The 10872-nt window shown below is 36.9% G+C and overlaps 1 protein-coding gene across 2 annotated transcripts; it reads right to left on the reverse strand.

Annotated features, from left to right (window-relative positions):
- Positions 1-1279: 1279 nt before the first annotated feature.
- Positions 1280-10538, reverse strand: LOC145596182 (protein RDM16-like). 2 transcript variants are annotated; one of them, XM_081652608.1, is made up of 7 exons: positions 10043-10538; positions 9560-9825; positions 8358-8639; positions 7848-8192; positions 7568-7762; positions 7324-7484; positions 1280-2776 (listed from the first exon to the last, which is right to left on the reverse strand). In XM_081652608.1, exons 2-7 carry the CDS (start codon positions 9800-9802, stop codon positions 1897-1899), a joined length of 2106 nt encoding a protein of 701 aa, XP_081508734.1. In that variant the 5' UTR covers positions 9803-9825; positions 10043-10538; the 3' UTR covers positions 1280-1896. The 2 variants fall into 2 exon arrangements, with proteins under 2 accessions (XP_081508734.1, XP_081508735.1); XM_081652609.1 differs by lacking the exon at positions 10043-10538 and having other exon boundaries at positions 8358-8481; positions 8559-8639; positions 9560-9813.
- Between the last annotated feature and the right edge of the window lie 334 nt (positions 10539-10872).

Raw genomic sequence — 10872 nt, forward strand, 5'->3', positions numbered from 1 at the left:
GAAAATGACACGTGTCATTCCTGGTGTCTGTTTTAGTATTATGTTATTGATTGATTGATTGATGGTAGTCATTTTAAGGAAGATTAAACTGATAATAAACAAAAAGATCTTGACATAACGAAAACTTAATCATTTGGGTTTGATCAATAACCCTTAAAAAAATCAAGAAACAATTAATATTTACTTCGTATATATAAGTAATAAATTGAGTTTTGCGTGTTTTGAAAAACCTAATAACAGTATGTTAGGTTGATGCATGAGTAATTGAGTGCCGAATTCAAAAGAAATGGTGAACTTTTTATCGCCATTTAATTATGGTAGTAACCTCACTGGCTTGCTCCACCTGCTCTTTTTCATTAGTGGTTTATAGATGAATGGATGATGTATTAATATATAAAATCAATTATGGAATACAAGTGATAAGTTATATGTTGTACAAAACTACAAAGTTATTACTCTAAAATGTAGTTTTCGAGTGTAACAATATATGGAGTACAAAGACAGTTAAATAGGACAAGCAACTTGCTCTCATAAGTGCCAATTGCATTCACAACAATTTGTTGCTTAGAAACATTTGCATGCACAAATTAAACTGCCCATTACGTAATACTCAGTAATATTTTCAAGCAATAACTATTAACTAAGCTCCAATTCCATCTAAATATGCAATCTGAGTTTTCATCGGAAAATTAATAATGTCTACCGTAAGTAGGAGACGATCTTCATTAAGGCTCTAAGGCCTAGCACCCTATAAATTTATTTAGTTTTTATTAGATATGGAATTTATTGCCTTCAATATGAATATAAAAATTGAGCAAAAATAGTTTCAATTCAGCAAAATTAAAGTAAGCTGAACATAACTAATCAACTAATAATGCTAGGTTATTTTTGGATTATCATCCTTAGCTTGATAATTAAGATTACAATCATCGAATATTAAAGACTTAAAGTTATGATATTACGCCCATAACAGGATCACGTTAACATATATTTGCAAGATTTTCAAGTGACGTAGAACCTCTCATGCATAACAAGGTAGTTCAATCTTTAGGTATAAACATATCCCCACAAGCCCCCAACTTTGTTGACTTGTGTAGATGTGCACATGGATTAACAAAAAGTAAAACTTGCATGATTAAACTTACCAAAAATGTGTAGAGTACGAAGATGGTGAAAGAGAAAGTTCTAAGCTCGTGTGCTCCGGTCTATCCCTTTCAAGATGAGGGAGCAATGCCTTTCAATCGGGATGTCGACAACGCGGTCTTAAGAAATGACAGTATGGCAAGAAAGATCACAAGTTACTCATTAGAATATACTAGTAACAAGTGACAGACAAACTACAAACTCAAATGGTAAAGGATCAAAACAAGTAAAATGTAATAAAGACTAACAATCTTAGCTAGGCATATCAAAGATCTCGGAGCTGTAACTTTCAGGAAAATACAAGTTGTGATCAGAGATGTCGAACAAGCTACTGCAGAGAATAAGGCCAAAGGATTAGGAACAAAGATCTCTGGCTTGTATATCAGTAGAAGTTTGGTCCAATGACAACTTTTTACTTTAAGACTTGATCTCGTACTCAAAACGCTAACTTTGATCAGGTCAAGCTGATATCTTGCTGCAAAAGGAGTTTAGTTTGATTTCATACTATCTCGGTTGAAGTAGTCATCCTTATTCACTACAGACAAGAGCCAATAAAAACTACTGCCCGGAAAGAAAAGAAAGATTGCCGAGGTTGTGCAGCTATACGTATCTAATAGTAGTATTTCCTTCCATTCCACAGTATGTCCTGAGAAGTCAGCAATTTTAATTACACAACCATTACCAAAAATTCATTATCCGTAGAAAGCAGAAATATTTCTGTAGCGTGACTAGCAGGTACAAACAGTGAGAACATCATATCTGGTCATCCACAAAGTTTGCAGCCAACTCCCAGTAGTGGCCAACACCAGCATCAAAAAAAACTTTGCGGGCAGCAGCCTCAGTTCTGCAATCATGGATGAAGAACCGATTAAAACAAGGTTTTGCCACACTTCCTTGCCACACGAGAACACATTTATTTGGTGGTTTTTCCTCATCATCATCATCCTCTTCATCCTCATTTTCCAGCTTGGCAGCCCAATCTATCCGCCGAAGCATCAGCTTCCCATACCTCTTAATGGATTTGCTTCCACCTTCAACGACCACAACACTAAAACCCTCAGAAATGACAGCGCAACCAGTTAAACGATTCTCTTGTGCATTAATGTCAACTTTAAACCGATTTTTTGGGTGTGAAAGGTCATTGATCTTATAAACTGATACAATAGTTTCCAGGGTATTTGGATCATCAAACAGCTTCCTTTCTTTCTTTTCACGCCGCTCAGCAGGTGTGAGTTTGCGAGCAATGTTCCTGTCCACATGGGCCTGCTCACGCTCAGCTGCTGCAGTTCGAATTTCCATCTCCAATTTTGTGGGGTCTTGAGTTGCCTCAGAGCCCAACACCTTCATGAGGTTACTCATTTTAACTTTAGGTTTGGGGGGTTCAATTAAACCTTGCCTAATCATCTCCTGCCTTTCCTTCTCCTTGGCCAAGCGACGCTGTGTACGGAGTTTCTTCTGTTCCTTCTTAGTAAGTTTTAGCGGTTGAGGTTGAGGAGGGGCTGGCTCTGCAGGAGGCTCAATAGGACGGGGGTGCTCAACATACATCGTGATCTTCTCCATCTTTATTCTATCTTCAATGGTGCTACCATCAGCAATATCAGCATAATCACCAGAACGCAGAAGAGGAACATCCCTGAGCATTATATCAGGTCATTAGCAATTAACTAAAGATCAAAATATGTTCACAAACAATGGTTAACCAAACCGAAGATAAATCAAATGAAAATAATAACAGCACAGTTCAACTTTCAGTTCTACTGAAACTAAGAAAGACACTAACATGCCCTTACTGTAAAACAACCAGAAAACTGCTTATTTGGTCTCTATATTTAATTGCTGACTGAAAACAGACAATAAAAAACTAAGAAGTGCAGAATAAGTCCCATTGCAATTGACAGTACTACTTTGAAAAGGGCAAGTACAAAACATTAAGAATTCGCTTTCATGGGAGTAAGTCTCACTATTTCATCATTAAGCAAAAGAGATACTCTCCGAGTTCAAATACATACAGCAAGCATATCGTACTAGCTCAAACCTAACCACAACAAATGCACCATATAACAGATTCAAGGGAGCTGGTTCACACTTCACAGCACATAGATGATGACATATTGACATTCCCTTGGTCAACAATAGAGCACATTACAAGGCAAATTTACAGACCACAGATCAGAGGGTTTACAAAAAAAAAGAAAAAAGAACAAGAGTTCAACCAGAATGGATAAGTCAATTAATCAAGAAAGTACAATTCAGCATTCAATTATACGATAAAAAGCACATCAGCTAGCCAAGAAACTAATTCTGTTTCTCTCATTTAGCAACCAAAAAGTTGGCATCAACAACCTCTATGTTCTAGAAGTGACTTGAATCCAAGACAATAAGGGAAAAAAATAACAACATTGGCAATGAAGAAAATGACATGTAAGCAAGCAAATGCAATCTGCAGCAAATTATAATTGGATTTATCAAAATTTCTGTCGACATGTGAATTACAGTAATCTCCCAACAGACAGGTGAGTAGGAATGGATCTTTAGTTCATTTTAGAAATTAACCAACTTACATAAATCACATACTTCAACAATACTAAAGAGTGTTTGAAATGAAAGTTTCAAGAATGGAGGTAATACTTAATTTGCCTATAAAGTGGTACTTCGTATTTGATTGATATTTCAAAATAAACTCATTCCTCATCTAGTCATAATTGCCCCCACAAGGAACTTAAATTACCCAAGCTCCTCTAAATTATCTACCAGGGCCCAACCTAGACCACCAACATCTAAATCCAATCAGCAACTAGCTCTATCTATATTTTATCCCCACCAGTCACCACAAGCTACCAACAATCCAGTTCAAACACCAACACCAGATACCACTACACCACCACCATCAGTCATCCCATTTCCTTGAATAAAAACCACAGCCACCATCAACCTAAACACCAAACCCCTTCTTGAACCCGAGCCCAAAGCTCAACCCCACCACCCAAATCCCTACCCCTTATCATGTGGTTAACCCATTTTTCCACACCACCGCAGCCCAACAACCCAAAATTGCCACACAACTCCCCATCTCCTTCTTCATAAACCCACAAATGCTACAGGCTACAGTGTTTTCCGTTTGGGAGTGTTTGCCGTTTGGTTCATAGATTTTAGGTACAAGGTATGGTTTAAAATGGGTAAATTCTGTACCTAATGTTTGTTTAAAAAACTATAAAAAAAAAAAATAAAAAATAAAAAAAAAAAATAAAAAAAAAAATTAAAAATAAAAATAAAAAAAATTCAATTTCTAGACTCATAGCTCAAAGCCTCAAACACACAAGGTATGGGGTTTAGAAACCAAAGGGGAAAGGTGGGTATCGTATCAATATGACTAATACCATACTCAAGGTATCAAATATAAAAGAAAAAATCCATTCCCTAAAAACAACCAAACACAAGGTATTAAGAATCAAATTCCCACCTTGTTTTCATTCTTGATTCCAAACCATACTATAGTGTGAATCAAACACCCCCTAAATATCTTCAATGCTTTCTAAGTCATTTTTTCAAAAGTTTGCAACTTTGCAATACCTTAGAAAATATTATTATGGTAAAAAAATGTAATTCCAAAATAAAGCAATTCCGGGGCAGTGGTATGATGTATCCAAGCTTCCTACCCTAAGTTTTCTTTGCTTTCATGATTGTATTGTCGATAGACTTATGTTAATAGTGATCTAAGACACCCATCACTGAACACCACGCGATCTTGTCTGCCAATAAATATAAGCCCCCCTTTCAAAATCAGATCCCGCTTGTATTTCAATGTGCTCACAGGTTGAACTTTTTTTTTTTAAATCAAATCGAATGAACACAAAGTTCTGCAGTGGCAATAGTCACAAATAGCAACTGGAAGGAAGCATCAGCAATTCAGCATGATGGTAGCTGCAAAAGCACGCAATTGAGCTGGTATAATAAAAAAAGGTTATAAGAACACTTAAAAGTAGGGAACAATGGAGTGACTAATGAATAATGACTGAAGAAGGGAAGTTTAATTCCTATGCCTCTGCAAATCAAGCAATAAGAATTTAATATACTACCTCCGTTACATATTAGTTGCAACTTTTGCCATTTTGGGGTGCTACACATTAGTTGCAACTTTCCATTTTTTTTCCCCCTTTTTAGTAAGTTTTTTTTAAAAAAAAATTACAAAAGTATCCTTACTTAAGCACAATTAACTCACTGCATCATGAATCATTAAATAATAACCTAACATAATCAACATAAATCATGCAACTTCCATCAATCTTCATCCTAGCTCCACGAACTCATCCAACCACCACTTTCAATGTCGCCGCCACGGCGCCACCTTTAAGGCTCTGGCCACCACCTTCAATGGCGCCACCACAAAAGACCACCTTAGATTTCGCCACCACTGAAGACCACCTTCGAATCCGCCACCACTGAAGACCACCTTCCATTTCGCCACCATTGAAGACCACCTTCCATTTCGCCACCACTGAAGATCACCTTCGATTTCGCCACCTCTGACCACCGCCTCTACCTCCAGTGTTCTTATTTCCCTCTCTCTCTCTTCTAATCGTTTAGATCTGATGGTTTGGAGTGGATTCCGTGAGTTCGGGTTGGTTCACGGTGACGACGGGTTAGATTTTACGGTTGGTGAAGCTGATTTAGAGGTGATTTAGAGTAGGGAGTGGTTTTCGTGGGTGAGTGAGGCTGGTGAGTGAGGCTGATTTCAGGTGGTTTAAGGTAAGGGGTGGATTTCACGGTGGTTCTTTGTGGTGGTTTATGTTAGTGGGGGTGGGTTCGAGGTGGTTCAAGGTGAGTGGGGTGGGTTTGTGGTGGCTATATGGTGGGTGGTGCTGATGAGGGTGGTGGTTGACTAATTGGTGTTGGCAGTGAGTGAGTGAACTGGTGGTGGGTTTGAATTATTAAACATCCCCACTCTCTCTTACCCTTAATTGTATATCATTTAATTCATTAATTACACATTATGAAATTTTGCATAGGAGTCTGCGAACCTCCCAAAGTTGCAACTAACTTGAAACGGAGGTAGTATTTATTTCATTCAACAAATCACAGTATGCAATTTGAGGGTTTTTCAATCCTTTCCTTTAGGTCCCTCTCTTTATTTCATTCATATTCCCCATCAGGCCATCAGCCTCCCAAAAAAAACAGAACAAAGCAAGTGTAACACGGATTTTTAAAAAAAACAACTAAACTCATGCACATTAAAAACTGACAAGTTGACACCATAAAAACTACTCTATCCCAACATTAACAATGTTCAGCTATTTTTATAGCCTATGTAACTTCAACTCTTCATATAGTCTTCCATATTAGTGTCCACCATAAAAACTACTCTATCTCAACATTAACAATGTTCAGCTATTCTTATAGCCTATGTAACTTCAACTCTTCATATAGTCTTCCATATTAGTGTCCACCACTCTTGACATTCTGACAAGGGTATGAAATCCTTACCCGATACTTCAATGCCCACTCAGACAATATAATCATCTTGAAAAGAAAAAAAATGTACATATTAAAGGGAGAAAAAGAGCATGTGCATCATGTGCTCACAAATAGGCTTCAAACAAGCATTGTTTGTAAATGTATTTGAGTTCTCTAGGTTAAAGTTCATGCAAAAAGTCTTTAAAAACCAGGAATAATTTCCATTTATGCCATATCCCTGCACCCATGTCCATGTTTAAGACAGAATCCCCTTTTCGAAAATTGCTAACCTTGACATGTCGAAATCTTAAATATGTACCGGCACATCATGTAGCTACCCTACCTTCCTTAACCACCACCACCACCACCACCACCTCCCCCCCCCCCCAACTACCACCACCGAGGAGAAAGAAGGAACAACCCAATAAAGGTGGAAAATTGGAACATGAGATGAAACTGATATTGACCTAATGGAGTAATGGCCACCAAGATTTTCAAGAAGCAGCACACAGTACACAGTTAAGTGTGTGAACAACAGGTGCATAGTAGCATGCAACAAAAAATACGTTGTTTTTATATATAAGATAAGGTAGGCTAACTCGGCTAACTCTAACAATGATTAAACTGCAACCTAGAAAAATCCATGTAGAACATTGCTTGAGTATGAAGAAATTTAAATTTTTCAAAAGATGTATTCAGCTTATCTTGAAATATAACTATAATACTCACCACCATTCAACTTCAGGAATCGACTCCTTTGGCTTCTCTTTTGTGATAACTCTTTCTGAAACTTCAATCAAATTTGGATTTATGTTCGGCTCTGCCTTTGCCTTAGCCAGCTGTGCCTGCTTAGCCTTATGCTCCTTGGCTTGGGCTTCTCCAAATTGACTCTACATAGCAGAACCATATCCATGATATAAGTGCACAAGAAACCAGAATACAGTACAAAATATTCCTAGAAAGAGGTACATACCTTCAGTTTGATGATTTCAGCATCTTTGGACCATTTACCTTCCTCAACAAACTGGAAACTCATTCTCTTGGGCCTGAGAAGTTTGGTTTTGTCAATACCCATCCTTGGGTCAAAATGAGGATTCTTCTCTGGATCAACTTCCAATTCTGGCTTGTGAATCTGGAATGCATCTTTTTTCTGCTTGTTGATGTTCACCTGAAAGAATTGACGCAAGACATTAAGTCAAAAACAGACAGATTTGCACATAATGCAGGGAATGATAAACAGGTAATAGGCCAACCTTAAGAGTACTAAGACTGCTTGGTTTAGATATGTTGACAACATTTCCGTGCTCATCAATTTCCCTACCAAAAGCATCCAATCGAAGAACGGGAGCCTTTGCAGGTTTTTGAAGTGCCGCAGCATCAGGTGGCAACTGCCCAGGAAACAAATTAATCAAAGGAGCAAATTCTGTATCCTGGCGGAAGCCCATCTTGGCAGCAAGTTCCTGAGCACGCTTCACAGCTTCATACTTGGCAGGGTCTATCATGCCAACTGTCTTAGCAGAAGAAGAAGCTGGAGGAACTTCAGGTGGTGTCTGCTGAGTTCCAGCAGCATTAGAGGATTTATTTTCTTCTTTATTATACTGTCACCCCAAACAAACAAACGGATAAGAAGTTAGAATAGACCCATTACAACATTATGCGGCAATTAGCAGAAAATATTGTGAAAGAATTTCAATTCATAACGGTAGCAATTGAACACAAAAGATGTGGCATATGTGAAATCAGAGAAAATAAAAGGAACGCACCGAAGGAGTCTTCTTAATTCTTTCAGAGATTTGCTTCTGCATCAGTAAAGCTTTCTTAGCTTTTGCTAAAGCATCAAGGGAAAAATTGCCACTCTTGCCAGCAGTTGAAGGTGTCCCATCTGTACTAGATTTTCCAGTAACCTCATGAGATCCGGTAATATTAACTCCCTTATTTTCATTGGTGGTAGAAATTGAAGATACCTTGGTGGCAGTATGATTATTAGCAGAGAAAGATTCGGATGCAAATCTTGATGACACGTTGAGTGATTCCTCATCCCCATCCTGCAAGAGAAAAAAGAATTATAATCAGCATCAAAAAGTTTGTGATGCTTTGAGTAAAATTTTCAACCATCGCCCCAAATAATCTAGGTTATTAGACACGGTGTCCAACAAAGGAAAACTTGTCTTGATATTGATTCCCAAATATATCACTTCGGCAGATCAAAAGTAATAAAGATGCATAAATTCATATCACAGAAACTACCAGTAAACAGCCAGTGATAAAGCAATGACCTAGGTAGCAAAATCCAAATAAGACACGACAAAACATTTGAAACTTACACTATGGTGTTGCTGCTTCAGAAAGGGGGAAAGCACTTAATTTTGCACCCCCTCCCCCTCTTTCTCCTTCCCACAGAGGAAAAAAAAAAAAAAAAAAGAAAAAGAAGAAGAGTTTTATATTCATTTTTCAACAGCACAAAGCTTCATTGAGTAAAATTATCAAATAATTACAGAGCAGGGTCATTACACAAGTGAAAGTAGAGTTTGGAACACCATGCCTGTATCATAGAAAACACATGAACAAACAACTAAAGCAATAAACCTTGATAATCATAACCTAAATAATATACACAGCAAGTGGAGAATCCAGACATATTCAGTTGCTCCAGGCGAAGTTGCCAGCAACATAAATCCTAAATCTTGCAACCTACTCTACAATTTTTAAACACTTACCAAGATGTTCAATTGCAATTTCCTACACTGCACTACCTCCAACACCCAACCAATCGTCGATAATCATAACCTAACGCATTCATATAATCGAAAACTCCATAAAATAAAACATTCAACCCATTACACAAAGCTCACTAACACTACTCAATCATACTACATTCTAATTCAAATACAATTACCAACGTACATTCAAAATCAATGAACCTTAAATAACAACCACAAATCAAAATTAAAGGAAATAATCTTACATTCGGGCGAGAACCACTCCTGTTACTAGGCTCAGCAACAGATTCACCATCCTCAAATCTCCTCCTAGCCCTCTTCTTCCTATCACTATTACTATAATCGCCGCCATCACGGCTTCCACCGCCTTCTTCGTCTTTCTTCACCTTAACCTCTTCTTCCTTAACCCTACCATTACTTTCATCATCCTCAAATCTTCTTTTCTCTCTCCTCGATGATCGACTCTTCTCATGGCTTCGTTCAGACATTGAAGGGTGGTATAAACCAAAGCCTGCAACACCATTAACAACCAAAATTGATTCAATTAACAAAGTAGGCTACAAAAACTACATCAAATTCTTCGAGTAATCACAGCCAATAGTTCAATAATCCACTTTAGAAGAACCCTAAATTGAATATACTGACAATTGTATTAGAGATTAACACTAGATTGCGAAAATAATTCTCGATAATTGAAAAAAAAAAAAACCCAAAAAAAAAAATCTAACCTCAGAGATTGCTTCAATGAAGGAGAGAAAGCTCACGAACTGCTTCAATGGAGGAGATAGAGAGGGGAAGGGGTGCAGCGATGCGCTCGAGTGTGAACAATCCCTAAAGGGGGAAAAAGAGAAATATGAGAAAATCCAAATTTTTCTCTTTGATAAATAAATACTTCGTAGGTAAATAACTTAATATACTTTTCCTCAAAAAAAAAAAAAAAAAAAAAAAAAAAAAAACTAAATATACTCCGTATCTCCTATCACAAAATAATTTTTTTTTCCTTTTATTTTTTAAATAATAAAGGTTTTTTTTTTTTTTGAGGCAAAAATAATAAAGGTAAAATGATAAAATAACACATAAATAAAAGTTAATAAAAAAAAAATGCAACCCATAAATAAATGCATAAAGTCATGAGAGGAGATAATACAATAACTTGAGAGTGAGGGATAGCTCAAGTGGTTACAACTTCCTCCCGGTACCAGGAGATCCTAGGATCGATTCTCACCCCCGCCCATGTGGCTCTCTAAACACCAAAAAAAAAAAAAAATACAATAACTTGAGCATCTTCGGAAAATATAAGAACTTATGAAGTATAGACCTTAAGCATACATTTGGTACCTAAAGTTTCACTTTTTATGATCACCTAAATAGGGGTGACCAAAGTCATTATTAAGAATTTATTTTGAGGAAATACTTCTTCCATTTCATGATAATTGTAACATTTTGACTAATACACATGCCAATGCATAATTTTATTTTATTTTTTTTTTGAAAACTATCAATGCATAATTTGACCATTTATAAACTAATCCAAAAATATTTTACATGGCAACATAGT

This window comes from Chenopodium album, chromosome 19 (genome assembly GCF_948465745.1).
Source record: "Chenopodium album chromosome 19, dcCheAlbu1.1, whole genome shotgun sequence".
NCBI classification, from domain to species: Eukaryota; Viridiplantae; Streptophyta; class Magnoliopsida; order Caryophyllales; family Amaranthaceae; genus Chenopodium; species Chenopodium album.